This window comes from Astatotilapia calliptera, chromosome 11 (assembly GCF_964374335.1).
Source record: "Astatotilapia calliptera chromosome 11, fAstCal68.1, whole genome shotgun sequence".
Classification (NCBI taxonomy): Eukaryota; Metazoa; Chordata; class Actinopteri; order Cichliformes; family Cichlidae; genus Astatotilapia; species Astatotilapia calliptera.
Window position 1 is genome coordinate 1876957 of NC_137432.1, and position 27066 is coordinate 1904022.

Here is a 27066-nt window from a genome sequence, read left to right on the forward strand (position 1 = left end):
AATCAAACCTGTTGAAAAACAGTTGTTCATTCACAGGGGTGTAGTCTGAAAGTACATATATGAGGCTATAATGTAGGAACCAAGGTGTATGCATCCTTGATGTTTGCATACAGTAAGTCCAATTAAATCCTGACAAAAGGATGTGCTTCTCCAGGAATTTCCTTAACCCTGGAGAACCTATGGGGTCAGAGCCGACCCCATGGGTTTTCTAGGGAAACCATGGGGTCAAATTTGGGTTCTCCATGGGTTCTCCAGGGTTAATGTACTTCAACGTCTTCCGCAGTTTTTCTTGGTCTGCAAACTCACAGTACAATCCTGTGCAGGGTGGTAGTGATTTTCTTCTTTCAGACTACAATTCCCTACAATTGGCTAGTTCATTCACAAAGCATCTTGGCATTTGTACTGGGGTCCTTAGACACACTAGTCTTCTTTCTGTACTGTATGGCTCTCTTTGAATTTCTTGATGATACTCCAGTTCTTGACATTTGGAAACACTGTGGAAACTTTGAATATCCCTCTCCTACTTTCTGAGCACCAAAAATTATTTTTCTTAATTCTAAAATGATTTCTTTTGGTTATTGCTATAATCCTTTCTCAAGTGACAGCTTAAACCCTTGCTCAGGGTTCATACACCTTTTTCCAGAGTAAAATTCAGCACTTTCAAGGTCCATTTTAAAGCTTTTCCAGCACATTACCACTTTGATAAATTACATATTTATACAAATACATACAAACTCAAAATGATTTCACTTTTTTGAAATCGTACAAAAAAAGAAAGAAAAAAAAAGTATTATGCTATATGTCACTTGACAAATAACTTCAAATAAAATAAATAAAGAAAAAAATGGGGAAAATAAAGGCATAGTGCATTCTTTTTTAAAAATAAAATGTGCACTAACAACTCAAAATACTACAAAAATAGCAGGGGTGCAACGATACACAAAATTCACGGTTCAGTTCGATACTTTGGTGTCACGGTTCGATATTTTTTCGATACAAAAAATGTTCATGCCTTTTTAATTTATCATTTATTAAAATTATAAATATATATTTTAACCCAAAAGTACAGTTTTTGAATTTAATGGTGCTGAAACAAAGTAATAAAAAAAAAAAATCTGATTGAGGAATCACTCATCTTTGGAAAAGAGTTTATTACACAGAAACATCTCTTTCCAAAATAAAAGCTATACTATCCGCTTCTTCTGGGCTATATTCTCAGCAGCATATTAAACATATCAGGTCCCCACAAGGAGAATCCTGTGCTAACGGCTGTCTAAATGACTCGGGTAACGTTTGTAGCATGCATGCTTGTTGTTTTTGTCTTTGCACTAGGATGATGTCGGCGTAAATGTGCAGTCATATTCGTTGTGTTCCCACTAGTGCTGTCAGCGTTAATCTGAAATGACGTTAACGCCACAACACGGCAAATCTCCGTTAACGAGCTACCGCGGATCGCCCCGTGCATGGGGCTGGACGGCGTCAACACGTTAACAAGCTAACTGCGCTAGTTCCCACAAATTGAGCATTGCGTGGCACATCCGACATACTGTTTTACTTTAGTCCATGACGCGCTTACCTTCAGGGTCATCCGTCACATGAAGACCAAAATAGTTCCAAACGCCAGATCTGAATGAGGGTGGGGGAGGTTCAATTTGCCATGTTGCAACGAGCTTAGCTTCTGTCTTGCTAGCTTGCGCTGCGCTCAGTTGATCTGCACTCGACAGTGCAACCTAGGCGGAGTAGTCGAGCGCAGATCCACTGAGCGCTCAACACAGACAGCATCGTCAGAAGGAAAGTTGATAAAATAAATAAAAAAAATTTGTATTGTTCAATACATATGCGTACCGAACCGAAAACACTATATCGAACGGTTCAATATCGATACGAGTATCGTTGCACCCCTAAAAAAATAGATAGGGCAAGTCAATGTATTTATTTATTTAAATATTTGGATAGACAACTTTTTTTTTTTCTAGTTTTGGTTCTATACATTACCACAATAAATTTTAAATGAAACGACTCAGATGCAGTTGGAGTGCAGACCTCCAGCTTTAATTCAGTGGGTTGGGTCAAAAACACTGCATTAAATGTGAGGAACTAAAGCATTTTTTAACACAATCCCTTCATTTCAGGGTCTCAAAAGTAATTAACAAATTAAACAGATGAAAATAAAATGTTCATTTCTAGTACTTGGCTGAAAACCTTTTGCTTGCAATGACAGCTTGAAGTCATGGACATGACCAGATGCTGGGTTTTCTTCTTTTTAATGCTCTGCCAGGCCTTTAGTGCAGCGGCTTTCAGTTGCTGTTTGTTTGTGGGTATGATTTGGGTCATTGTCCATCTGTATTATGAAACACTGCCCAATCAATTTGACTGGCTTTAGCTGGATTCGAGCAGACAGTTTGTCTTTCAAACACCTCAGACTTCATTAGGCTGCTTCTGTCCTGTGTCGCATCATCAATAAACACTAAGTGCCACTGGCAGCCATGCAGGCCCAAGCCATCACACTGCCTCTGTTGTGTTTTACAGATGATGTGTTGGCTTTGGATCATGACCTGTTCAACACCTTCTTCATATTTGTCTTGCAATGATTCCGGTAGAGGTGGATATTGATTTCATCTCTCCAAAAATGTAATGTTAATGTTTGTTTGTTTTTAAGCAAACTTCAATATATACTTTCTAATCTTCAGACTTATGAGTGTCTTGCACCTTGCAGAAAAACATCTGCATTTACTTTCATTCTCTTTGTGGTAGACTTGTATATCCATATGACTACCTCCTGGAAACTGTTAGTTACTTGGTTGGCTGTTGTGAAGGGTTTCTTTTCACCATGGAAATGATTCTGCGATCATCCACCACTGTTGTCGTGGACGTCTAGGACTTTTTGAGTTGCTGAGTTCACCAGTGCTTGCTTTCTTTCTCAGGATGCACCAAACTGTACATTTTGCCGTTCCTAACAGTGTGAGTTTTTTCTCTTTCCGCAGTTTAAGGGTGGCTTGTTTCACCTGCACAGAGAGCTCCATTGACCACATGATGTCTGTTCACAGCAAAATCTTCCAAATGCAAGCACGACTCCTCAAATCAACTCCAGGTCTTTTATCTGCTTGATAATGACAGAACGAAGGAACTGCCCACACCACATCAGTTGTCCAATTACTTTTGGTCCCTTTAAAAAGAGGGCGGCACAAGGAGCTGAAACTCCTAAAACCTTCATCCAGTTTGAATGTGGATACTCTCAAATGAAAGCTGAGCATCTACAGATTATGTCCATGTCCATTATATACAGTAACCATAATTGAAATCTGGTTTAGTAAATAGGTAGAAAAAAAACCTTTGGCCAGTGTCCAAATATATATGGACCTAACTGTGTATATATTTATATATAGTGCAACAACAACAAGAAAAACGCATATTTCATTTCACGTTTCCTCAGTAAGACCATAAGCAATTAACACAAATAATCCTAGAAGTTCATCATACTGCAAAGGCAAAAGGTTGCATTGTATGCTTTGAGGCGACTGTGTTGTGCTATATAAATAAAATTGAATTGAACTGAATTGAATTGCATATAGTATTGTAACGGTTGGTTAAATGTTATTTTATAGTGACATGTTGGTTATCTCTGCACACTGTTGTTATTTCTTTAAGATACATGTTTGGTCGTGCTGCAGGAAAAAGGGAGTTAATGTATGCACGAAGGGGAGGGGGGGTCCTTGTTGTGTGACTGTGCGGGGCTGAAGTGAGGTGTTGTACGAGGGCACTCTCCCGGAGTTAACGGCCCGTTTGCCTGTGTTACCGAATAAACGGACAAACTGAGATCCAAACGTCTGGTTCTTGCGAACGTTACACTGGTGTCAGAAGTGAAGAGAGAAAAAAAACAAAAACAAAAAAACACCGAAAACGCCCGACACCCTGTTGCTGGCGACGCTGACCGTCACGAGACGCGAGGATGTTGCCAGGCAAGATTAAGAAGGAGACGGAGGAGAGGCAGGTTCGTCCGCACTCGCCTGCCCATAGATTGAGGGAAACGGCGACTTTTGCCATGTTCCAGTGATGATTGCGGGGGTGTCCTGTACGGCCCTTCTGGACACAGGGTCCAAGGCAACGCTGGTCCGACCCGATGTTGTCCCAGCCGGAGCTGCTGTGCAACCAACTAATGTGCGACTTAAGACTGTGACCGGTGATCTGGCCCCAATTAGAGGGAGGGGAGTGTTCCAGTTTAAGGTGGGGGACCTCGGCGTACCTTATGCTGCCTGGGTGGCTGACGTGCAGGACGCCTGCATCCTTGGGCTGGATTTTTTTTTTTTTTTTTTTTTACAACTTTATTTATAGTTTTCCAACAAAACAGTCCAGAATTTCTTACAAAAGTTGCGAACCCTACCCCCCACCCCCATCCAGGTGGCATCCCCACAACCAGGAAGCACAATACACACAACACAAAAAAAAAAAAAAAAAAAAAAGGAGAAACACTCAAACCAATCTGTGACAGTCATTATAGCACCAACAGCCGGACCCCGGCACATGAGAGAAGAAACAAAGAAGAAAAAGGGAATAAAGAAATCCCAACAGTCAAAGTACGGGCATTGAGGAGACTATGGACAGCAGTCCGAGAAGAGAGCAAGAGCATAAATTACCAACAAGTAAAGAACAATAAATCAGGCAAAAGACAGACTCTTGACATGAGTTATGAACCGTGACCAGGTTTTGTCATATTTACTCTCCAAGCCGCGCACGGTATACCTAATTTTTTCCAGAGCTAATCCCAACATCACCTCTCTAATCCAATGGACGTAGGAAGGAGGGTTCGACGCCTTCCAGCTCAGCAGTATCAGACGGCGGGCATGCAACGAGGCAAAGGCTATTGCGTTTTTGTGGAGGGGAGAGAGTCTCAGCTCTTCCCGAGGTACACCGAAGATAGCTATCAAAGAGTCAGGCCGCAGTGTTTCACCCGATATAGCTGACAGTGATTGAAAAATTGATGTCCAGAAACCATACAGGGAGGGACATGACCAAAACATGTGCCCCAAAGAAACAGGAGAGTAATCACATCTAGGACAATTCGGTGCAACATCAGGGTACAGTTTAGACAGTCTGTCATTAGAATAGTGGAGCCTGTGGACGACCTTAAATTGAATCAGGCCATGTCTAATACAGAGAGAAGACGTATGTATACGCTGTATGGCTTTCTTCCAGATGTCTTCTGACATGAGTTCTCCAACCTCCCCTTCCCACGCCGCCTTAGGTTTGTCCCATGTATGAGGGCAGCTGTCAAGAATCAATGCATAAATCTTCGATATTGCTCTTTTAGTGGGCTGACTCACATTAAGAACTAGATACAGTAGGTCCTTAGGGGGCAGAGACGGGTACCCTGGGAGAAATTTAGAGGCAAAACTCCGAGCCTGAAGGTATCTGAAGTAGTGAGACTTTGGTAAGTTATGGTCTTCACACAAATATTTAAATGAGACAAAGCCATCCTCAGTGAAGAGATCTTGAAAGAAAACCAGACCGTTTCTGTGCCAGACTGCAAATGAATGATCTATTTGAGATGGTGGAAAAAGATGGTTGAACATTATCGGAGAAAAGCTACAAGTATTTGTCAAGTTAAAATGTTTCCTGAATTGACCCCAGATCTTAATTGAATTATGAACCACCAAATTGGAGTTCAGCCCAGATGCTTTGACATTCAGTGGGAGAGGGGCAGTTAAGATCGAAATCGGAGAGATTGGGAGTGTAGCTCTCAGTTCCATATCTGCCCAGACTGGACCCTCCCCATCCGCAAACATGGTTATCCAATATGTCAGCTTGACAATGTTAGCAGCCCAATAATAGAATAAGAAATTAGGCAAGCCCAAACCACCATCAGCTTTAGCTCTCTCCAGGCTTGCTCTCCTTATGCGTGCAGGTTTTTTGTTCCATATGAACAAAGAGACAAAGCGATCCAGCTGGGCAAAATAGGATTTGGGGAGAAAGATGGGGATCATTTGGAATAGATAAAGAAACCTGGGCATTACAGTCATCTTCACCACATTTATCCGTCCTGCCAGCGAAAGTGGAAGTTTTGACCACCTACCCAGATCAGATTTAGTACTGTCCAGAATAGACCTGTAGTTATACTGGAAAATAGTCTTAATCGAGCCAGCTATTTCCAGTCCCAAATATGTGAATTTGTCATTTTCAATTTTAAAAGGCAAATCGTCATAAGTGGTCTGTTTTGCCAGATTGTTCAATGGAAACAGTAAAGATTTTGATAAATTAACCTTATACCCCGATATGTTGCCGAACTCCCGCAGCCAGCGGAAAAGGTGGGGCATACTCCCAATTGGGTCTGATATCTGCAAAAGGAGATCATCAGCATAAAGCAGAGTTTTATGAGTTACCTCACCCCTGGATATACCTTTAATCCTCTCATCAGATCTGATAGCAATTGCCAGCGGTTCGATCGCAATGTCAAACAGGAAGGGTGACAGGCAACAGCCCTGCCTCGTCCCCCTGTAGAGCGAAAAATATTCCGAAATCAGACCATTTGTCCTGACTGCAGCCATAGGCGTTGAATATAGGACTTTAATCCATCTACAAAAAGTAGGTCCCATGCCGAATTTCTCCAGAACTGTGAAAAGGTAGGACCATTCGATTCTATCAAACGCCTTTTCAGCGTCAAGGCTCAGAATAACTTCCGGTTGTAATGTCGAATGGGGGGAGAATACCACATTAAACAGTCGTCTCACATTAAAAAATGACTGCCGTCCGGGAATGAAGCCCGTTTGGTCCTCATTAATAATGGTGGAAATAATAGGGTCCAACCGTAGTGCAAGAGTTTTGGTTAAAATCTTATAGTCACAGCACAAAAGACTTATTGGCCTGTAGGAGCTACACTGTACAGGATCTTTATCTTTCTTTAGTAAGACTGAGATCGTGGCCTGGGTAAGCGTCTGCGGCAGATTGCCAGTAGCAAAAGATTCAGCATAAACTGATTCTAAAATAGGTGTGAGCTTCGAAGAGAATTCCTTGTAAAACTCCATGGGGAAACCGTCCGGACCTGGCGACCTTCCAGTCTGAGACAATTTAATAGCGTTCGTTATCTCTTCAATCGACAACGGCTGTTCCAAAGGCGACTGAGCGTCCGGAGAGAGCTTGGGAAGATCCAGCGAGTCAAGAAACGAGTAGATCTCGGATGAATTACTGCCCACCTCTGATTGATATAGGGTAGAGTAGAAATATTTGAACTGGTCATTAATGACTCGGGGGTCGTGAGATATCGAATCAGCACCTATTTCAATTCCCGAAATCACGCGCTCAGCTGACCGCTGTTTGAGCTGAAGTGCAAGGAGCCTCCCCGCTTTATCTCCATGCTCATAATATACCTGCCTGGATTTAAAAATATTTCTTTCGGCTCTCCATGTCATAAGCGTGTCAAATTCAGTTTGCAACAGTAATTTCTCCTTAAAAAGATCTGGCGTAGGTGAAAGAGCGTAACGCCTATCCATATCCGCAATCTTGTCAGCCAGTTCTTTAAGTTGTTTAGAGCGCTCCTTGTCTCTGTGTGCCACATAAGAAATAACTTGGCCCCTAATATAGGCTTTCATAGACTCCCACAAGACTCCCCTCGACACATCCTGAGTGTCATTAATTTCTAGAAAGAAGTCAATCTGATTGCTGAGAAACGTTTTAAAGCGTTCACATAAAAGTAATAGGGGGTCTAGCCGCCACGTTCGTTGGGGCGCTACATTACCTGGAAAAACCAGACCCATCTGCACAGGGCTATGATCTGACAACACTATACTGTGGTATTTGGTGCTGGAAATTAAGGGAAGTAGCTGGTTATCGACAATGAAGTAATCAATCCTGGAGTAACTATGATGTACAGGGGAAAAAAAGGAAAATTGCTTCGTAGATGGGTTTGTTGCACGCCAAGGGTCTGATAAGCCGTAAGAACGAAGTAGGGAATTAATAGCCACTGCTGCTGACGAGAGGGTGTTGCTCGACCTTACGCTTGATCGGTCCAGCTGGGGAGAAAGGACACAATTAAAGTCTCCACCTAGAATTAGTTTATAGGAGACAAGGTCTGGGAGAGTCGAAAAAAAATTAAGAAAGAACTGTGCGTTGTCCCAGTTAGGTCCATAAATATTAGCCAGTATTAGTGGTGTGTTAAACAACTTGCCCACTACAACAACATATCTGCCATTAGGATCTGATATCACTTCAGAGTGTTCAAATGGAACCCCCTTCCTAATTAAGATTGCTGTTCCCCTGGCTTTGTAGTTAAAACGTGAATGATATATTTGTCCAATCCACTTACAACCTAATCTTTGTTGGGAGTTAGTATTTAAGTGTGTCTCCTGTAGAAACATCACGTCAGGTTTGAGCGATTTCAAATGACTAAATACCTTGCTTCTTTTAACCAAATTATTCAGCCCTTTGACGTTCCAGCTAATGAATGAGACCGATTTCTGTTGATTATTCACATTATCCAGAGTCATAGTGCCACAATCGATAATAGACTGATCCTGCACGTTGGTTATATCTCAGTGTTTCAGTGCCTGTTTGAGCCACAACATAAACCACAGATAAACCCAAAGCAAAACTAACAAAAACAAACAGATAAACATAGATAAACCTCTCACCATCCTGGACCCCTGGGCTGGTCTTCCACAAACCTGAGACTGCCCTGAAAACACTCCTCCCTCTCCTAGGCATATAACACGTTTACACTAGCTTAAACTCTTACATGAACTCAGCAAAGACAGAACAAAATATAATAGGACCCTTGACTCAGCATCATTATTGCCGCATGCATGTCGGCACCCATCCACTTACAGGCCGGTACGGCTCTGAACACTCACGGTTGGAAAATAATCCCACAAGAAAGGGGTAAAACCCAATAAAAATAATGACACTGGTGATAGGAAAAAGGGGATTAATTAATCAGAATACATCAAAAAGCAAAATAAAAGCACTGTTGGGGTTATGGTGTCGGGCTGGAACTAAGACCAATGAGGATACCGAAGATATTCTGAAATAAAATATTCCCCAGGCCACATGACATCCACAGAAATCCTCAACATCTTATAGCTATACCTTGTCCAATCATAAAGGGCATCCAACCGTAGCGTGGCGACGTTCACCAGTCAATGCACAGCCTGTGCAGACTACCTCAATGGTAGCACGCAGCGTGTGATACTTGTTGTGGTCCGTGAATTAACTGTCACTCTCCCTCCGTCTCCCGTGGGCGCAGATTGGTCTCGACGTAGTGCCTTGCCTTGATCGGGTCTTCGAAAGACATCTGTTCGCCAGCCGGGGTCGTGATTTTCAATGTAGCTGGATACAGGAGACCATATTTCACTCCCGTACACCGGCGAAGCAATCTTCTCACCTCGGTAAAGGCCGATCTCTTCTTTCTAACGGTGGCCGAGTAATCCGGGTAGATGTAGAAACGCTTCCCATTACGGGTAATGGGACCTGCCCCCATGGCCTTTCGAAGAACATCCACTTTCTCCTGAAAATAGTGGAACTTGACGATTATCGGTCTCGGGGCATCTCCATCCTTTGGCCTCGGCTGCAGGCTCCTATGCGCCCGATCGAGCATCGGCGTATAGTCGAGGGCGAGCGCTTCCTTCAACAATTCAGCCACGGCTTTCTCCGGTCGAATATTTCCGAATCCCTCTTCCACTCCAATTAGTCTGCAGTTATCACGACGTTGCCGGGACTCCAAATCATCGGCCTTGTCTGCCAACCGGACGACTTGGGCAGATAGCGCATCAACTTTAGCTTCCAGTGCTACAACACGGTTAGCCTGGCCATTAGCTTCCTCCTCAAGATCATCAGTGCGGGTCGAGAGCGTGGCGTTTTCTTTCTGCATGTCTTCGATAGCCTTCGCAAACTCTGCGCGCACACTCAGGACCTCTGACCTTAAATCACCCGCCAAGTCGTCTATTTTCTTGTGTAGTTCACCTGCAGCTGCCATCACAGACGAGTCGATCTTGGCTAGCACATTCTGCTCCGTTTGCTTTATGGCAGCCATGATTGTGTCGAGATCCGGCCCGGCCCCCACCCCCGCGGCCGGATCCGCACCAGGCAAGTCCGAGGCATCAGGCCCCGGCTTCTGCTTGAGCGATTTAGGCATGTTGAACAGCTTTAGACTACAAAATACAACTGATTCGAAAGATTAGGCACTTGTGAGACGGGTTCGCGCCGGGATGTACTAGAAGGGGAGCGGGAAAATTACGCAAATGGTCAATCTAAGCAGAGCTCGCAAAAACACGTCTTCACATGTCGCTGCTCTCTCCCCTCCCTCTTGGGCTGGATTTTTTGCGAGCCATTGGTGGTGTACTGGACTTAGGCAAAGGCTTCCTCGTACTCCCTGATGGGAAGAAGGTGCAGCTTATTCCTCTCCGGTCTGCCCAGCATCTGCCGTGGCGTCCACCTCCACCTCCGAGACCCCTGCAGACCCGCCAGCAGAACAGCAAGCGGGGGAGGAGGAGAGGCTCTCAGCAGTGAGGAGCATCTGGTCAAAGAACTGTGAGGGGCTGACTCCACAGCAGCAAGAGAGTCTATGGCAGGTACTAAGAGAGTTTAGTGACATTTTTGCGCTGAAAGAAAGTGATGTTGGCTTGACACACTTGGTAGAGCACGTCATTGAGACCGGGGATGCCCAGCCTATTAAAGTGCGCCCCCGCCGCCTGCCCCTGGCTCATCAGGAGGCTGCTGACAGAGAGTTGTGTGAAATGAGAGTTGTGTGAAATGATAGCCCGTAGGCCTCTGCTGTGGTGATGGTGCCTAAGAAAAAAAGCCCAAGGATGCGTTTCTGTGTGGACTACAGACCACTCAACAAAGTGACGAAAAAGGACTCTTACCCCCTTCCCAGGATTGATGAGTCTCTCGATTTAGTAGCCGGATCCTCCTGGTTCTCCACCCTGGACCTGCGGAGTGGCTACTGGAAGGTGCCACTGTCCCCTGAATCCAGACCGAAGACAGCATTCTGCACTAACAGGGGACTATGGCAGTTCAAAGTCCTGAGCTTTGGTCTTTGCAACGCTCCTGCGACCTTCGAGAGGCTTATGGACAGTGTGCTGGCTGGCGTCCCACGGCAACGGTGTCTGGTTTACCTGGATGATCTTCTAGTGCACAGGAGCTCGTTTGATGCTGCCCTGGATGCCCTGAGACAAGTGTTGGGGAGGGTGGCGACTGCAGGCCTGAAGCTGCACCCCGACAAGTGCCACTTCATGAGGAGGGAGGTAGAGTTTCTGGGCCACAAGCTGGGTCATGACGGCATCAGCACTTTGGGGGAAAAAATTCACACCATTACTGAGTGGCCCACACCAGTGGACCAGAAACAGCTCAAAAGCTTCCTAGGACTGGCGTCTTATTACAGGAGGTTTGTGAAGGGCTTTTCCTCTATAGCTGCACCACTCTTCCACCTGCTGCAGAAGGACCGTGACTTCATCTGGACCCAGGACTGTCAGCAGGCGTTCGACACCCTCCGCAGATCGCTGACAGAGTCCCCAGTCCTCGCCCCCCCTGACCCCACCCTGCCTTTTGTCCTGGACACTGACGCAAGTAATGTGGGGCTGGGAGCTGTGTTGTCGCAGGTTGGGCCGGAAGGTGAGAAGGTGGTGGTGTACTTCAGCCGGGTCCTGAACAGGAGTGAGCGGCGCTACTGTGTCACACGACGTGAGCTGCTGGCCGTGGTGGCAGGGGCGAGACACTTTAAGTACTACCTGTGTGGCACATCATTTGTTATCAGAACTGATCATGCCGCCCTCCAGTGCCTGATGTCTTTCAGGGAGCCAGAGGGACAGGTGGCTCGCTGGCCTTCAATTTCACTGTGGAGCACAGAGCAGGGACGCACCATTCTAATGCAGACGCCCTCTCTCGCCGCCCATGTGCTGCAGCTGGCTGCCGTTACTGTGAAAAGCGAGAGGAGATAGAGCGGGAACTCACAACAATAGACGGAGCAACACAGCTCGCCTGCAGGGCTCTTCTGGTGGTGGATGCAGCGGAGTGGAGGGCACGGCAGAAACAAGTCACTGACCTGCTGTCAGTCCTGCAGTGGCTGGAGAGGGAGGAGCAACCCCTTTGGGATGAGGTCACTGGGTTTTCCGTCTGTACCAGGGGGCTGTGGGCCAGGTTTGCAGCTCACAGGCTGAAGGAGGGAGTGTTGGAGCGTGCCTGGAAGGATCCTGCCACAGGGGAGGAGAGGTGGCAGGTTGTGGTGCCAAGGTCGCTGAGGTCAGCTGTGCTGGAAGCCTGCCATGGGAGCACTGGCTCCGGCCACTTTGGGATCTCCAAGACCCTCCGCCGCCTCCGCCAGGGCTACTACTGGGGTCAGCAGTGGAGGGATGTGGAGGACTTTTGCCGCAGCTGTGATGCATGTTCCTCGCACAAAGGGCCACAGGACCAGTCCCGGGCTCAGCTTCAGCAGCAACCAGCAGGAGCTCCAATGGAGCGAGTAGCTGTGGACGTCATGGGCCCATTTCCTCGTACAGACAGAGGAAACCTCTTTGTCCTTGTGGCCATGGACTATTTTACCAAGTGGCTGGAAGCATATGCCATCCCAGATCAGGAGGCTGAGACTGTCACTGATGTATTAGTGGAGGGGATGTTCAGCCGCTTTGGAACAGCAGAGACCCTCCACAGTGACCAGGGGCATAACTTTGAGTCCAAGGTATTTGCTGCCATGTGTGAACGCCTTGGGATTAAGAAGACTCGCACCACCCCACTTCACCCCCAAAGCGATGGACTGGTGGAAAGGTTTAACAGGACGCTGGCCCAGCAGCTAGCCATCCTTACCTCAGAACACCAACGGGACTGGGACTACCATCTTCCCCTTATCCTCATGGCCTACAGGTCGGCAGTGCAAGACTCCACCCAATGTACGCCTGCCCTGCTCATGTTAGGGAGAGAGCTGAGAACTCCTGCAGAGTTGGCTTTTGGGAAGCCCCCGGATGCGCCAGAGGCACCACCAGGCCGGGACTACGCAAGGAAGCTGCAGGACCGGCTGGATTCTGCACATTCCTACGCCCGGGAGCAGCTGGCGAAGGCAAGCCTGCGCCAAAAGAGGAATTATGACATCACCACTAAGGGGAGGCACTTCCGTGCTGGGGAGCTGGTGTGGGTCTACAGCACAAAGAGAAAGAAAGGACGGTGTCCTAAACTGGATTGCAGCTGGGTGGGGTCCTGGAGCGAGTGGGGGAAGTTGTATACAGAGTGCAGTTGTCTCCTAGAGGGAGGAAAGTGACCGGATGGCCCCCTATGGAGAGGGCAGTCCCTCCCCTCCTTCCCTGAGGGACGAGTACAGAGCTCCCATGACCCTGCACAGAGGGACCCCCGGCCGGAGCTGCGTTCCCCTCCCTCGGACTCTTCACCTCAAAGCCCCGAAGCTCCGTGTACACCCCAGGGGCTCAGGAGGTCAAGGAGGGAACGTAGGCTACCACCCCGCCTCAGAGACTGTGTTGTTCCCTCGGGGATGAGGAACTTATTGCTGGGGGGGCAGTGTAACGATGGTTAAATGTTATTTTACAGTGACATGTTGGTTATCTCTGCACACTGTTGTTACTTCTTTAAGATACATGTTTGGTCGTGCTGCAGGAAAAAGGGAGTTAATGTGTGCAGGAAGGGGAGGGGGGTCCTTGTTGTTGTGTGACTGTGCGGGGCTGAAGTGAGGTGTTGTACGAGGGCACTCTCCCGGAGTTAACGGCCCGTTTGCCTGTGTTACCGAATAAACGGACAAACTGAGATCCAAACGTCTGGTTCTTGCGAACGTTACAGTATATAATAGGGATGGACCGAGCCGATATTACGTATCGGTCCGATACTGACCTAAATTACTGGATTTAGGTCACCTGCAACATGGCGCAACTCAGCTCATAACCTTAGCACGTCGGAGCAGTACGCATCACGTGAGCGCGGCTGTGGCGTGCAAGACCTGTCGGCGCTCTGGTTGAGCATTTGGAGCCTCGCTACCAAACCAGCATTTCATCTCTTAAGAAGTTATCGCAGAGAGAAGTAAAGCAAGTGTGTAAGTTCATCTCTGAATGTTAGTAAAGCATTCCAGCCTTAAGCTTAACAACCGATATATGGAGCGACTGCCTCTTCTTGCTGCTACTTCAATCATGAAACTGATCAATGATCAGCTGATCGTCTTTTCTGTCGCGAGTCCGTCTCTCTCGTTTGTTTTTGTCTCACTTTGCACCAGAAAGAGGAAACCAGCGGCTGAACAACAGCAGCACGTTTAACCTTGATAAGCTGTTGTTAGAATTTATTTAATATTACTTTCTACACCAGGATCCTTTCTATGCAGCTGACGGCTGTAACTGTGCAGGGGCGGATCTAGCAAAGTTTAGCCAGGGGGGCCGATAGGGCATGAACAGGGAAAAGGGGGCACAAAGACATACTTTTCTTTCTTACTCTCATTTAAAATGTCTAGCTTTTAATAAATAATTATCTGAATCTTACACCAAAGTTTTAATCTGATGTAAAATGTATAGAAGTCCATTACTGTATATTATTTAGACTGTTAAGTCTAATATACCCTGGTAAGCTATAGTACTTTTTCCTTTGGGAAGGCACCATCTGTGCAGTCTGCAGTTCTGTTGAAGAAAGATGTTGAATCTATTTAATTATTGTAGAAAAGTTATTGATTTCTGTGCATTTTGTTTTTTGTCTGCTCGTTCACACTACAAATAAAATGCGACAGCAAACGCGCTCTAGTGTGAACGCTTGAAGCGGCCGCATGCACAAAAGAAGACGTCACACACAACGCGCTCTGTTTAGACCCAGACTACCCATTTGGAAAAGATATATATAAATCTTATAAAGTTTGTATCTGTCTTGTGTGAAACTTATATGCTTTTCATATAAGTGTGAAAACAGATATAAGATCCCTTGAAAAATTATATAATGAAACTTATATGTTTTGGATACTTACTAAAACAATGTATGAAAGTAATGCGAAAGTGGCCACTTTCATGAGTAAATTATGTAAGCCTTATATGATTTACTCATGAAAATGGCCACTTTCATGAGTAAATCATATAAGTTTTTACTATTTCTTTTCCGTATGGGTAGGGCTGTGCAATATGTTCAAAACCTCATATCCCGATATGAGACATCTATCGTCCGATAACGATATAAATCACAAAAATGTAACATTTTCTGTAAACTCTGTGAATCTCGGGCAGCTCGACCTGCGTGAAGTGTTTCCAGCTGCGCGTCATGTAGCTGGAGTCGAGTTTTAACCGATGCATGAAACGATGCATTTTTAGACATAAGTTGTAACGGCGCCGTTTCTTTGTGAGTATTTATTACACGGCGTGCTGCGGGGAAAAGCCTGTTCTAACGTTTGAGTCTAAGGTTTATTTTTTAGCACCTGGCGGCTCTTTTTTACTTCTCATCCATAAATAATCTGCATCTTTCACGTGATTCAGTTTATTTTGAAAAGTCTCAACAGGATCTTGAGCTTTATTGTGAAAGGTTTATGTAGAACATAAACAAGCGGACATGCGATGCTGTTACCGTCGTTGTTGCTAACCACAACGCATAAAAACAGGCGCTTGTCCGTCCGTGGTGTGGTTTTATTAAATATAAGAGAAAGAGAGAACTTTAAGAAATTAATAATAACTACAGTGACATCAGAACCATGAACAAATATTGCCGTAAACAGTTTATTTTGTGACACCACGAAACAAACGACAGCGTAAAATGAAACGACAGACGTTTTTATATCGTCATCCGATATATATGGTTATATCGAACAGCCCTAACCCAGACCAAACAGTATTGTTTGACTGATGGCCTTAATATAAAGACTTCAGACTTTATGTTTCCCAATTTTGCTTTAAGTTATTTTGTTATTTACATAATGATGTAAATAACCTAATAATGATCCTTGTTGCTGTTTTAGAGGAGCGCTGCTTCAAAGGATAGTTTCTGTCAGAATCTGCAGATTATACAGGACAAATAAAATGTTCACGTTTCTCCAACGTTGTCGTCCCAACAGTTTCACTGACATCTACACGGGATGGCCAGGAAGCGTTCACGATGTCTTCTCCGGCGCTGATAATTGGCGTCTGTCTTGTGTCAGTGACGTAAAAGACGGATTCAATGCGACCTGACCATCAAACAGCAGTCGCTTTCTAAAACATCAGATATGTATCAGATTCAGGACCACATATGAAAGTGACCCAGATCGGATTTGATGCGCTTTCACCTGCAGTGTGAACGTAGCCTTAGAGTTCCTTGAGTTTGTCAGTTAGCCGTTTCTGCAAATCCTCCAGACTCTTTTCATTTTCTGTTGCAGGTCTTTGAAGCACAATCTTCCTTCCGACTCAGCAAAAAAGAAAAATAGCAGACGGGTTATTTAAAAAAAATAATAAATCCCAGTACAACTATCAGTGATATGCTTAACTTTGTTTCTGTCTTTGTTATTGCTGAAGTCCTAAATGATCACAGACTGCATTGGGATTCTCAGCTCTATTTAACCCCTCAAAGTGTTCCCAAAGGAACCAAGTTAACACTTTAAAAAGCTGCAAATTGTAAGACATACAAATATAGACAGTGTTCTTCTATTTGGGTGGTGACAACTTAGCTGCTATATAGCCTTTATTCAGAAAGCCCTGGTTATATTGGGCTAATGTTTAAAGCTTTCAGTTGAGGGAACTAATTACAGTCACTGTTACTGCTAAGTAATGTTAGCTAGGTTAACGCATATTCCATAAATTATCACTAGTACTGCTTTACTGCATCACACTCACAATTTATCCTGTGAATTTGCTAACTAGCGAAAATAAACAAATTAGCATTACTGTGTAATGTGCACGTACCTTTCATGTGACTCGAGAACGCAGACTCCCCCACTGTGAAAATCCTTTTTGCAGACTTTGCATGTGGCTACGCATGGATTTGGTCCTCGTCTTATCCATAATTCGTATTTGTCGTTTTCCAGCCAACACTCATTAAAACAGACTGACTGACGCAGAGGTGCAAAGCACGCCCCAGTGGAGAAATGTTTCTTTTAGCCTTTTTGACTCATTTTCTTTCTCCATCTGATCAGCAAACTATGCAATCAAATACTCATATGTTGTGAATGAAATACAGTTTTAAGCACCACATCCAAAATTCAAGCACTTTTGAAACCCTGAAAAGACAATATTAAAATCCAAGAAAGGATTTCAAGCACCTACACAAACCCTGCTTGCTGAAGTTTTTATAAAGTGTGTAAACTGGAAGGTAAGCCTCAGCTTTAGTTCGATTTTACAAGCTTTGAGCGTTGAAAAGTTAAAGCACATCACTGCACAGCATTGGTTTCAGCTGTAGCTCAATAAAAAGGTGGCGTTTTCAGCAGGGTGATAACTTTTTTGGTTCACAGCCATCTTCTGCTTATCCTTTGCATGGTTGTGGGGGGATTGAGCCTAGAGGCAGGATACACCCTGGACAGGTCACCAGGCTGATGCAAAGCTAACACTGAGAGACACACTGTAACGCACTAACTGCATGTCTTTGGGCTGTGGAAGGAAGCTGGAGAGAAACCATGCAAACAGCCACCGGCCATTTTTTGTTCCTGAAATAATTCTTGTATCGTGTGCAAGCAGAAATTATTTCGGTTTTCTATAGAAATAATGAAAATAGTATGTTTAGAAATGTCGCGTTGCAAATTCTCTGCTCTGCTAAAAAAAAAGCACTAGGGGAAAAAACCCTTTTGTCCTCATTAAAGACAAAGTCAAATGGGACATAAGAGGCAAATATAACACTAATAGGTGAGTTTTATACAAATATGTGTTTAAAACAAAAACAGCACCTCCAGTTCTGCCAGTGGAGAAAATTTTCATGGAAGAATTTTATTAGCTTTTCCATTAAACGACAGATTTGGATCTAATAATACAACAGATGCAACTATCACAAACGTTATTGGTCAGACGTAGTGGCACAAATGAAAGTCACACTAGGTTTTGAGATTGACTGTAGTTCTGATACTGTATATTTAGGTAATACACTAACTGGTTTGCACGTTTAGGACAAATATCTTCTCAAAGTGTTAATAACTGCTGAGAAAAAGACAAACAGCTGGACAAAGTGGCCCTTTTAAAAGAAGCATATGAAGTGGAATACTTTATATTGATAGATATAAAAAGTATTGATTACAGTGGCTGTTATATGTGAATGGCAGATTTAGATACTGACAAGTTGAAATAATAATTTTACCATAAAGGTGAAACTTTTCCTGTTCCTAATGCAGTTTCATGACTCTGGTTTCATCTGGACACTCGTCCATACTTTCAGGGCAGACCCGTGGCACTAATGTTAATAATAACTTGTCATGTAGTCAACTACTGCTTCTCTTAAAACACAATATATGAAAATAAACGTTATTTAAAAAGGAAACCAACAAAGAGGACTCTGCGGGTTGTTCTGTCAACTGTGTAATCTGCGTACAGTTACCAGACCTATCCAGTATTAGTTAGTATCCCTGTGAAACGGAGATATTTGGCTTTGGGGAGCTTTACTGCCTTACATCTGGCTACATGCCATTAGACACAGGAAATTCGATGCGTTAACAAACAGACAACTCAACTCTCACCTGTCTGCCGAGTGCTGCGCCGTGTATGTCATCCTGCTGCTGCTGGGCAATGGTGACACCCAGAACCAGGGTGTGGACCCCACAGGACACAGTGGTGATGAGCACAATGGGAGTCAGTCTCAAAGGCAGAGTCAGAAAAACCGAAAAACTGAAGAAAGCCTGCCAGCCTACAGTGTCGCTGGCCTGGTGGAAGCGAGCATAATTCAACCCCAGGTAGCAGAATATCTGAGCGGCTATGAGCACCCACAGGGCATAGGGCAACACCCGCCGGGAGATGCGGTCTGGCAGCAGCCCAAAGCGGCACAGCAGATAGAGAATGATATCTGCTGCCAGTCCCACTGATGCCACTAAAACAGAAGCCAGCTTATCAGCGGTGTAGACCACAGCACACATGAGGATGATGTAGCTGTCGAACAGCGCGGCAAACACAACGAGCACCAGCAGCGTTTCGTGTCTCTGCCGTCTAAAGTAGGTCTGGTAAAGATTCTCCAAGGACTCGGGCGCAAAGGTCAGGCGCATGAAACGCGGCAGACAGAGGCAGCATCCCGAGGTCCGCACCGTGACCTCGTGTGTTCGCCCCACTGCCTGCCCGGGGTCAGAGGGCAACGTCACAGAGCAGTCTGCTGAATACTCAGCAGAATACTCGGGCTCAGAAAAGGCTCGGTTCCGAGGCATGGTTTACATTCAGCTGCAGCTCCCAGTCTTCTTTCAAAAACAATGGAAGCATAAATCAAACACCGACCGAAGTCTCAGGTTCACATCCTGTGAGGGAAGCCCACACGTGTGGACAGCAGACTGTCAGGACACTGGAGAGACGTCCTCTCTGCATCCACAGTCACTCCATCCAGTGAGGTCACTTGACGTGCTTAGCCTTCTCTCATAGGTCCAATCTGAGCACGCCTACTCTTCATCATCGTGATGTCCACCTCTGGTTTTTCAGCTTTGCAAATGGGACCGTTTCACCTGAGCCCGGTCGTCTCCGTAGGCCACATATCAAAGTTGGACGTATTAACATTTACTCCGCTGATTTTCTTTGTGTCACTGCCTTCATTCCTCCGCTTTCCATAAATCTCACATGACCTGAATAAAGAAACACAAAGTCACCAGAGAGCAACAGGTAGAAGTGTCACGCTAACTTTTTTAACTGCTCTTTTTCCCGGGTGGAATCATTACACAGCAGACATCTTTAATGGCTTTAAATGACAAGAATCGCAGGGGGAACACTTGAACTTATTTTGGATTTTCTCTCACGCAGTCATTATACACATACACGCCGCTAATATTTGGTTAAATGTCCCTTAGCAAGTTGCACCTTGACTACATGCTTTCGACAGCCATGAACAACCTTCTGGGTGGATATTTGACCACTTTTCTTCTCTGCTGAACTGATAGAATTCATTTCAGTTAGGCTTTTAAGTATAGTCCACGGCGCTTCTCAAATGTCTTGTACAGCAGTTCCAGGCCTTCTCAAATTCACTCACTTTCCAGTCCTTGTCCCTAAACTTTTTCAAAGTACGGCTTTTTGTTTGCTAATCTGCTTATCTTAACACTGAACTACGAGGCACTTAGCTTAAGGGATGAACAGCCAACTATTTTAACCTGCAAACTTAATCCATGCACTTTGCTGCACCAGATGCGTTTACATATCTGGTGTAGCAAAATATGTAAACAATATTTTAGTTGAATCTATGAACAAAGGCAAAGATGGATACCAGTTCAGCTCACGGGTGACCGCGTCACTAAAGGCTATAGGTCTGAGTGTGACCCACAAAAGTGATTACTAAAGCACTATTAACTGCAAAATAATGAGCTGTGTGCCCTAAAACATGCAGGGGAAACAAAAGAAGAAGAAGTGGTTACACAGCAAATGAACAGCATGTGAAAGTCAAAGCCAAAAGTTTATCCACGGAGGCAGACGTCCGCAGCCGTGTGACGGTGCAGGTTGGGTGTTTGGGGCTGCTGCTCAGTCAGGAGCCGTGGGGATCTCCGCACAATGGATACGAATGTAGAAAAGTAGTGTCAGAGTTTGATCCAGCACACAGTACCAAAAGGCTTTTGGACAGTGCCTTTATTTTTTCGGCATGGCAACGATCCCGAACACATTACAAATGCACAACATAAAACTGTGCGTCAGAGACGATCCTCCAAACTCAGACTTTAATATCATGAAGCAGTGTGTGAGTACGAAGAGGAACTTTGGGATGTCCTTCTAGGAGCCCGGAGAACTATTTCTGAAGACTGCGAGCACATTTTAAAAGCTTGTTGATGACAGCTCACCTGTGCTGACGAATAAAGGCAGTCATACAAAATCTACGAAGCTCTGTTTGCTCTCTGGACTGCGTGTTTACACGTTTCAATAAATCCCTTTGTAACAAACTAACCGATGCACAGCGACAGATGGATGATTGTTCCCTGGGCTCGCACCTCTGTTAAAGGCAGGCGCTGTGAAACGGCCACATTTTGGCGTTAGGGTCTTTCCACGCTAGAGCGAGGCTCTCCGCTGTGGGCCTACCTTGTTACATGTTGCGCTCCCACAGGTACACATGTCGTAAAACCACACTAAAAACAAACAAAAGCCAGTGGGCTTGTGTTGCCTGAGGACATTTCCACGTCCACGGTACTCGCAGTGACAAAAGGGGTTCTCGGGTGGCACACGGTAGCTGTCCAACAAACCTTTCTCTGTGGCTGCGTTAGCATCTGTGTCTTTCGAACGGAAACTTATCTGGACGTGATTTCCACTTCGGCTCTTCGCGTGTGCTTCGTGTTCACCTGCTTCACTGCAAGCTCTCCGTGGAGCTGATGCACCGCTTACCGTGAAAGCATCCGTCTCCTGTGGGTGCTAACGTTATTCCCCTCACACAGATATCAGCTGCCGGAGCCCCGCACGAGACCGGATTCACGTGAAGATGGAAACAATCACTGAATCTAACGAGTCACAGAAAGTAGCCGCGGCCGGTGGCTCCGCCCCCTCCCCCACTGTTCTTAACATGAATTATTATTAATGTTATTTTTATTATTTATTTCATTATTATTATTATTTTACCTCGGATGTTTTCCGCAGAAGACACGGAACAGCTTTATCACGAGCGCAACCAACGAGGCTTCTGGTGGCTTACAAAATAAAATCACTGCTCGCGAACGTTGACGCAGGAAAGAGCAGAAGTATGATTGAAAGCTATGTGAATAATGCTCTACAGGCCACACAGCAACCCTAAAAACAAGCACCGTTTGTGTAAAATATTTATTTCAACTGTAATAACGATAATAATAATAGAACTTGCTATACAGTAAAATAAATGATCTTGTTACACTCAGAGCTTTGTCTTACCTGGAAGCCTTTTTCTCGGCTCCTCAATTTTTTTTCTATCCACTAAATCAATGCATGACAGTTCATAGTTCATTCAAAATGTAAGGCAATATGAAGATATCAGTGAAACCTAAGTGTTGAACAGAAATGCACCTGCCGCTCAGCTGATAGAGCAGGTTGTCTGCCAATCTCAGTCCACCGTTCCCCTGACCACATTTGTTTAGGTGAGACACCGAGTCCCTCCCCAAGTACATGACCTGGAGTGTAAATGTTAGGAATGACAAAAGTGATGTAACTGGCTTGATTCAATTCAGTTTTATTTAGATGATGCCAAATCACAAAAGCATTCACCTCAAGGTGCTTTTTGATGTATTCTCCAAGAGTTCCCACAACAATACAGAGAAAACCTCAACAATCAAACAAGACCCCCTTTGAGCAAACACTTTGGGGACACTGGGAAGGAAAAACTCTTTTAACAGGAAGAAACAGTAAGAAGCAACACCAGGCTCAGGGAGGGGCGGGGCCATCTAACCTGACCAGTTGGGGGTGAGCTGAGGAAGACAGAGCCAAAGATCAATAATCTCTGAGACAGAAAGGAAGAAAGCAGCATACATTTCATATGTGCACTGAAGGATCCTGATCAAAACTACTCCAAGATTCCTTGATAACCTGGACGCCAGGTTAATTTAACATTCAGAGTAAGCCAAGCACAATAAAAACTGAGTGAAACTCTTCAAATAAACCATTTTTTACAGATGATCAGTTAGCTGTTCTCTTTCAAGAGTTTCTCAGATAAAAAGAAGGTTGGAGATTGGCCTGTAACTAGCTAGGACAGCTGGTCAAATGATGCTTTTTAAGTAACAGTTTAACTGCTGCCATCTTGAAGGCCTGATACGTAGCTGATTCATAAAGATAGGCTAATAATATTTATGGTTGAAGCATTAATTAATGAGAGGGCTTCTTTGGAGAATGTAATTACTAAAGTTAACTCAGAAAGATCTATTGGAGAAAGGAAAGGGGATTCGAAGGGGGAAACAGGCAAACACAAACAATCCAACTCTCTCTCAGAACAGGCAGGCTCACCACAATGCAGGGAGTAAATTTAGGGAAGGTCTATACAGAGGAGATAGAAGACAACATCAGGTCTGAAGACAAAAATCATCCAGGTAGACAAAGTATTTAAAGAAGTACCAAGGGACATCATTCACGAGGGCCTGAAACACTCTGGACCTGTTCGTAAGACCAACAGGCATCACCAAAAACTCAAAGTGGCCCAGTTGAGTGTTGATGGCTGTCTTCCACTCATCCCACTCCGTTATCCTTACCAGATGGTAACCACACAAGGGCGTGCCCACAGATGGAGATGGGATGAGTGTTCTGTGTTGCTGGACACACAGTATAACAAAGGGGTATACGCCAGGCTATGGTAGATTCAAGTTGCACGCAGACTGTAGTCCACCAAAATCTGGTTCGGCCGGAGAACTGTTAGAGGCAGAGTGGGTGGAGGTTAGGTGTGTGCATGGGGACGTCTACAAATCTGTTTTGATCAGCATCTACCACCCTCACACTGACGGGTTGGTGGAGTGGCTGAATAAGACTTCAAAGTCCAGTGCACCACACAAATGCTTCTGGGGTGGAAGCAACCTTAGGTTAGGGTGAAGAGAACGCTGAGGTAGTATATCCTGCAGAGGGTTAACTGGAGACAGAGCTGGGCTTACTAGGACAGTTTGTTAAGCCAGAGGCAAGCTCTCCAATCACGTGGAGCCAGCCGAGTTACACTTCCTGGGTGGAAAGGACGTGATGAACATGACCTGAGTCCGCTGAGTCCACCAAATCCATAAGTTGGCTGGATACTTCTGTCATGAATACTGGAATGGACTCAAATGCAGGGCTTGGAAGAATCCCATGCACACTAACTGTGATTCTGAGTTTTACCAGAAAATGCTATCCACAATTAAGCAAAAGGAGAAAATGGGACTCCAGGTGTCCAAGGGGAAAATGCACAACAATCCAAAATTCTCTGTAGGGCGCTCAGAGAACAGGCTCCCCACACTTCAGGGAGGAATTCCAGGGAAGGTCTATAGAGGAGTGGGAAGTAGGGATGAGAAGACTGAAACAGCTGTTTTGACACTGTGTTGACCTTCCAAAGCACAGATGTTTCGAAACATTGCTCAGAAGCGTGGTTCAAAACACCCAGATCACGTGACCATGACAAAACACGATGGTGCACTCCACCCCAGTTATGGCAGGTGGCGTACCTGCTGCTTCGACGCATTCCTGGGACAAGGATTCCCATTTTTGAATAAGCACACTTATTGATGCTGAGCCTTGTAATGACTGCATTCATGTTTTTGATATTACGGATTCAGTTTATCACACGTGCACGTGTAAAACCAAACAATACCTATCTCTCATTATTTAGCTGTAGACTGTGAAGACTAATATGACTTCAATTACTTAAACACTAAACTCCAAAGTTTAATACAATTAAATAGATAAATAAATAATATACAGATATCTTATTTGAATGATTACTGTCAAGAAGAAAGAGGTTGGTGGGCGAGCTCAATTCAATCATATCAGCAGAGAGAGAGAGCGACACAGTGTGCCGTTCATTAAAAGTTTTCACCTCTGACTCCGTCAGTTCTTTAGTTTTTTGTTTTGTATTTTCAACAGAAAATGTTATTTGCAGCATCAGGTGACTTCATCCTCACTGTAACCTGTTACTCACATACTATGCTGACATAAATGATGTATTTAAACTGTAAGAAGAAAAGCTAGAAAACATGTTTATTCTCACTGACACTTCTGGGGTGAATATGTTATAAACAACAGGAGGTTTGCAGGGTGACTATAACCAAAAGTCCAGACTTGCAGTGAAACATCGTGCCATGCGTTACAAGACGCAGCATCCACAGCAGTATGGAAAGTTCCTTCATGGTTCAGTTGTTGCTCACCAGTGATTTAAAGATGTTGCCACGGACCCGGGGACTCGGGGTCCGTGAGCAGTGTGGACGTTTATTATTATCATCATTATTATAGCATATGATGTATGTTTGCTGCACTGTGCTGTGTTCTTGTGTTCCATGCTTGTGTGTGTGTGTGTGTGTGTGTGTGTGTGTGTGTGAGTGCAGCAGTGACACTCCCAGGCCTGGTGGGTGTGGCCCTGCCAGCTGGCTGGTCACGCCCAGGATCTCACACACCTGCTACTGATCAGGCTCGTCGGGGAGCTGCTTAACAGAATGATGGAGCTTCCTCTGGCGCAGGATCGTTGAGTTAGACTCCATGTTAGTGGTTCTAGTGCTGTTAAGTGTATGCCTGCTGGAGTTGGTGTCGTAACGGCTGCGTCTGTTGTGTTTTCCTCAGGAGGAGAGCGGAACACAGGACAGCAGGACGCACGGGGTGTGCGTAGGCACGGGAGCAGAGAGCACGAATACCAGCACTTAGGACAAGGCACAACACAGGAGTTGAAGGAACGCACTGGAGATTTATTGTGTGTACATTTACCTTACTGTAAATAAACGCACTGTTCATATTTGCACTGAGTCCAGCATTTGGGTCCTTTCTCCAACATCCCCACGGCTTGCCCTGGCAAACCGTGACAGATGTGCAGGAACTGTAGAGGAATCATGTCTTAAACTTAGTTACAGCACTTTCAGAAAGACATCTACTGTAGTGTCATGCATTATTATAAATGTAAACATTATTATGAAATGATCAGATTAAAGAGGGATTTCAGGAAACACTGTTAAATGCTGAGTTTCTATCTGAACAAGATCTGGCATGTGATTAAAGTGATGGATGGTTGCTTTTACATTGTGAGAGAAGCCAGTTGAGCCTATTAATAGATTAAATGCTGTCATTTTTAATGCTTACATCTTAAAATCACCCACAATAATTATTTTATCTAAGCTGAGCACTAAATCAGACAGAAGCTCTGTGTAAGATAGAAAACAAATGAAATGGTCTTTTGAGTTTTACAGTTAGGGTGGACAAGGCTAAGCATCAGGCTTCTGAATGAACTCAAACTCTGTCAGAGTCTGTGGTTGACTAATAAACTCTAAGTGGAAGATTGCTCCCCTCCCTGCTTCGAGGATTCTGACAATTTGTATAACTCTGGGTGTTGATTCATTTAACCTAACATAATTATTCTGCTGTAAGTAGGTTTCTGTGAGGCAGATCAAATCAATTTGTTGATCAATTATTTTTTCATGCAGTAATAGAGACTTGTAAAACAAAGACCTAATGTTTAATAATCCACATTCAACAGTTTTACTCTTTGGTGCAGTTGTGAATCTATATTGTTGTAACAAACCCACAACAGACCCAATGTCACGGTCCTGGCTCTGTGACCCAGTGTTTTCTGTTCTGTATTGTTAATCTTTGATTTCTTGATGTATCTTTGTTTATTCTTACGTTTTGGTTCTGTGTATCCCCTCTAGTGTAGTCATGTCTCTGTGTTAAGCCCGCGTCTCTGAGTCCGTGGTCTAACCCTATCTCCCTCTGTCATCCTGTGTGGTTCCCCTGCATCTTCCAGGTTAGCTTTATTCTTAGTTTTCCCAGTTTAGGTTTTGTCAGTTCTGTTCTCGCCACCCTCGCCCTTTTGTTGAATGTTATCCTCCTTAATAAAGCTCACTCTCATCAGAAACCGTGTTTGCACTTTGTGTCCTTTAATAATTTACACACGGCTTGCCCCGCTGGCCGTGACAGTACGAACCAGCCACCATGGACCCTGCAGCATATTCGACCCACCTGGGGCTACGGGAGGATATTACAGGGAGAGCAGAATTATTAGGCAAATGAGTATTTTGTCCACATCATCCTCTTCATGCATGTTGTCTTACTCCAAGCTGTATAGGCTCGAAAGCCTACTACCAATTAAGCATATTAGGTGATGTGCATCTCTGTAATGAGAAGGGGTGTGGTCTAATGACATCAACACCCTATATCAGGTGTGCATAATTATTAGGCAACGTCCTTTCCTTTGGCAAAATGGGTCAAAAGAAGGACTTGACAGGCTCAGAAAAGTCAAAAATAGTGAGATATCTTGCAGAGGGATGCAGCAGTCTCAAAATTGCAAAGCTTCTGAAGCGTGATCATCGAACAATCAAGCGTTTCATTCAAAATAGTCAACAGGGTCGCAAGAAGCGTGTGGAAAAACCAAGGCGCAAAATAACTGCCCATGAAC

At 44.7% G+C, this 27066-nt stretch overlaps 1 protein-coding gene across 5 annotated transcripts in view; it reads right to left on the bottom strand.

Moving 5' to 3' along the window:
• Window positions 1–21738, bottom strand: part of adcy3a (adenylate cyclase 3a) — a 70431-nt gene extending 48693 nt beyond the window's left edge. Inside the window, exons 1-2 of one of the 5 annotated variants that reach the window (XM_026184465.2) lie at window positions 21615–21738; window positions 18572–19651 (exon numbers count right to left, since the gene is read on the bottom strand). In XM_026184465.2, the coding sequence (XP_026040250.1) occupies window positions 18572–19246 (675 nt within the window). In that variant the 5' untranslated portion in view covers window positions 19247–19651; window positions 21615–21738. The other 4 variants (XM_080308224.1, XM_026184463.2, XM_026184464.2 and 1 more) reach the window with 4 other exon arrangements.
• Window positions 21739–27066: the final 5328 nt, after the last annotated feature.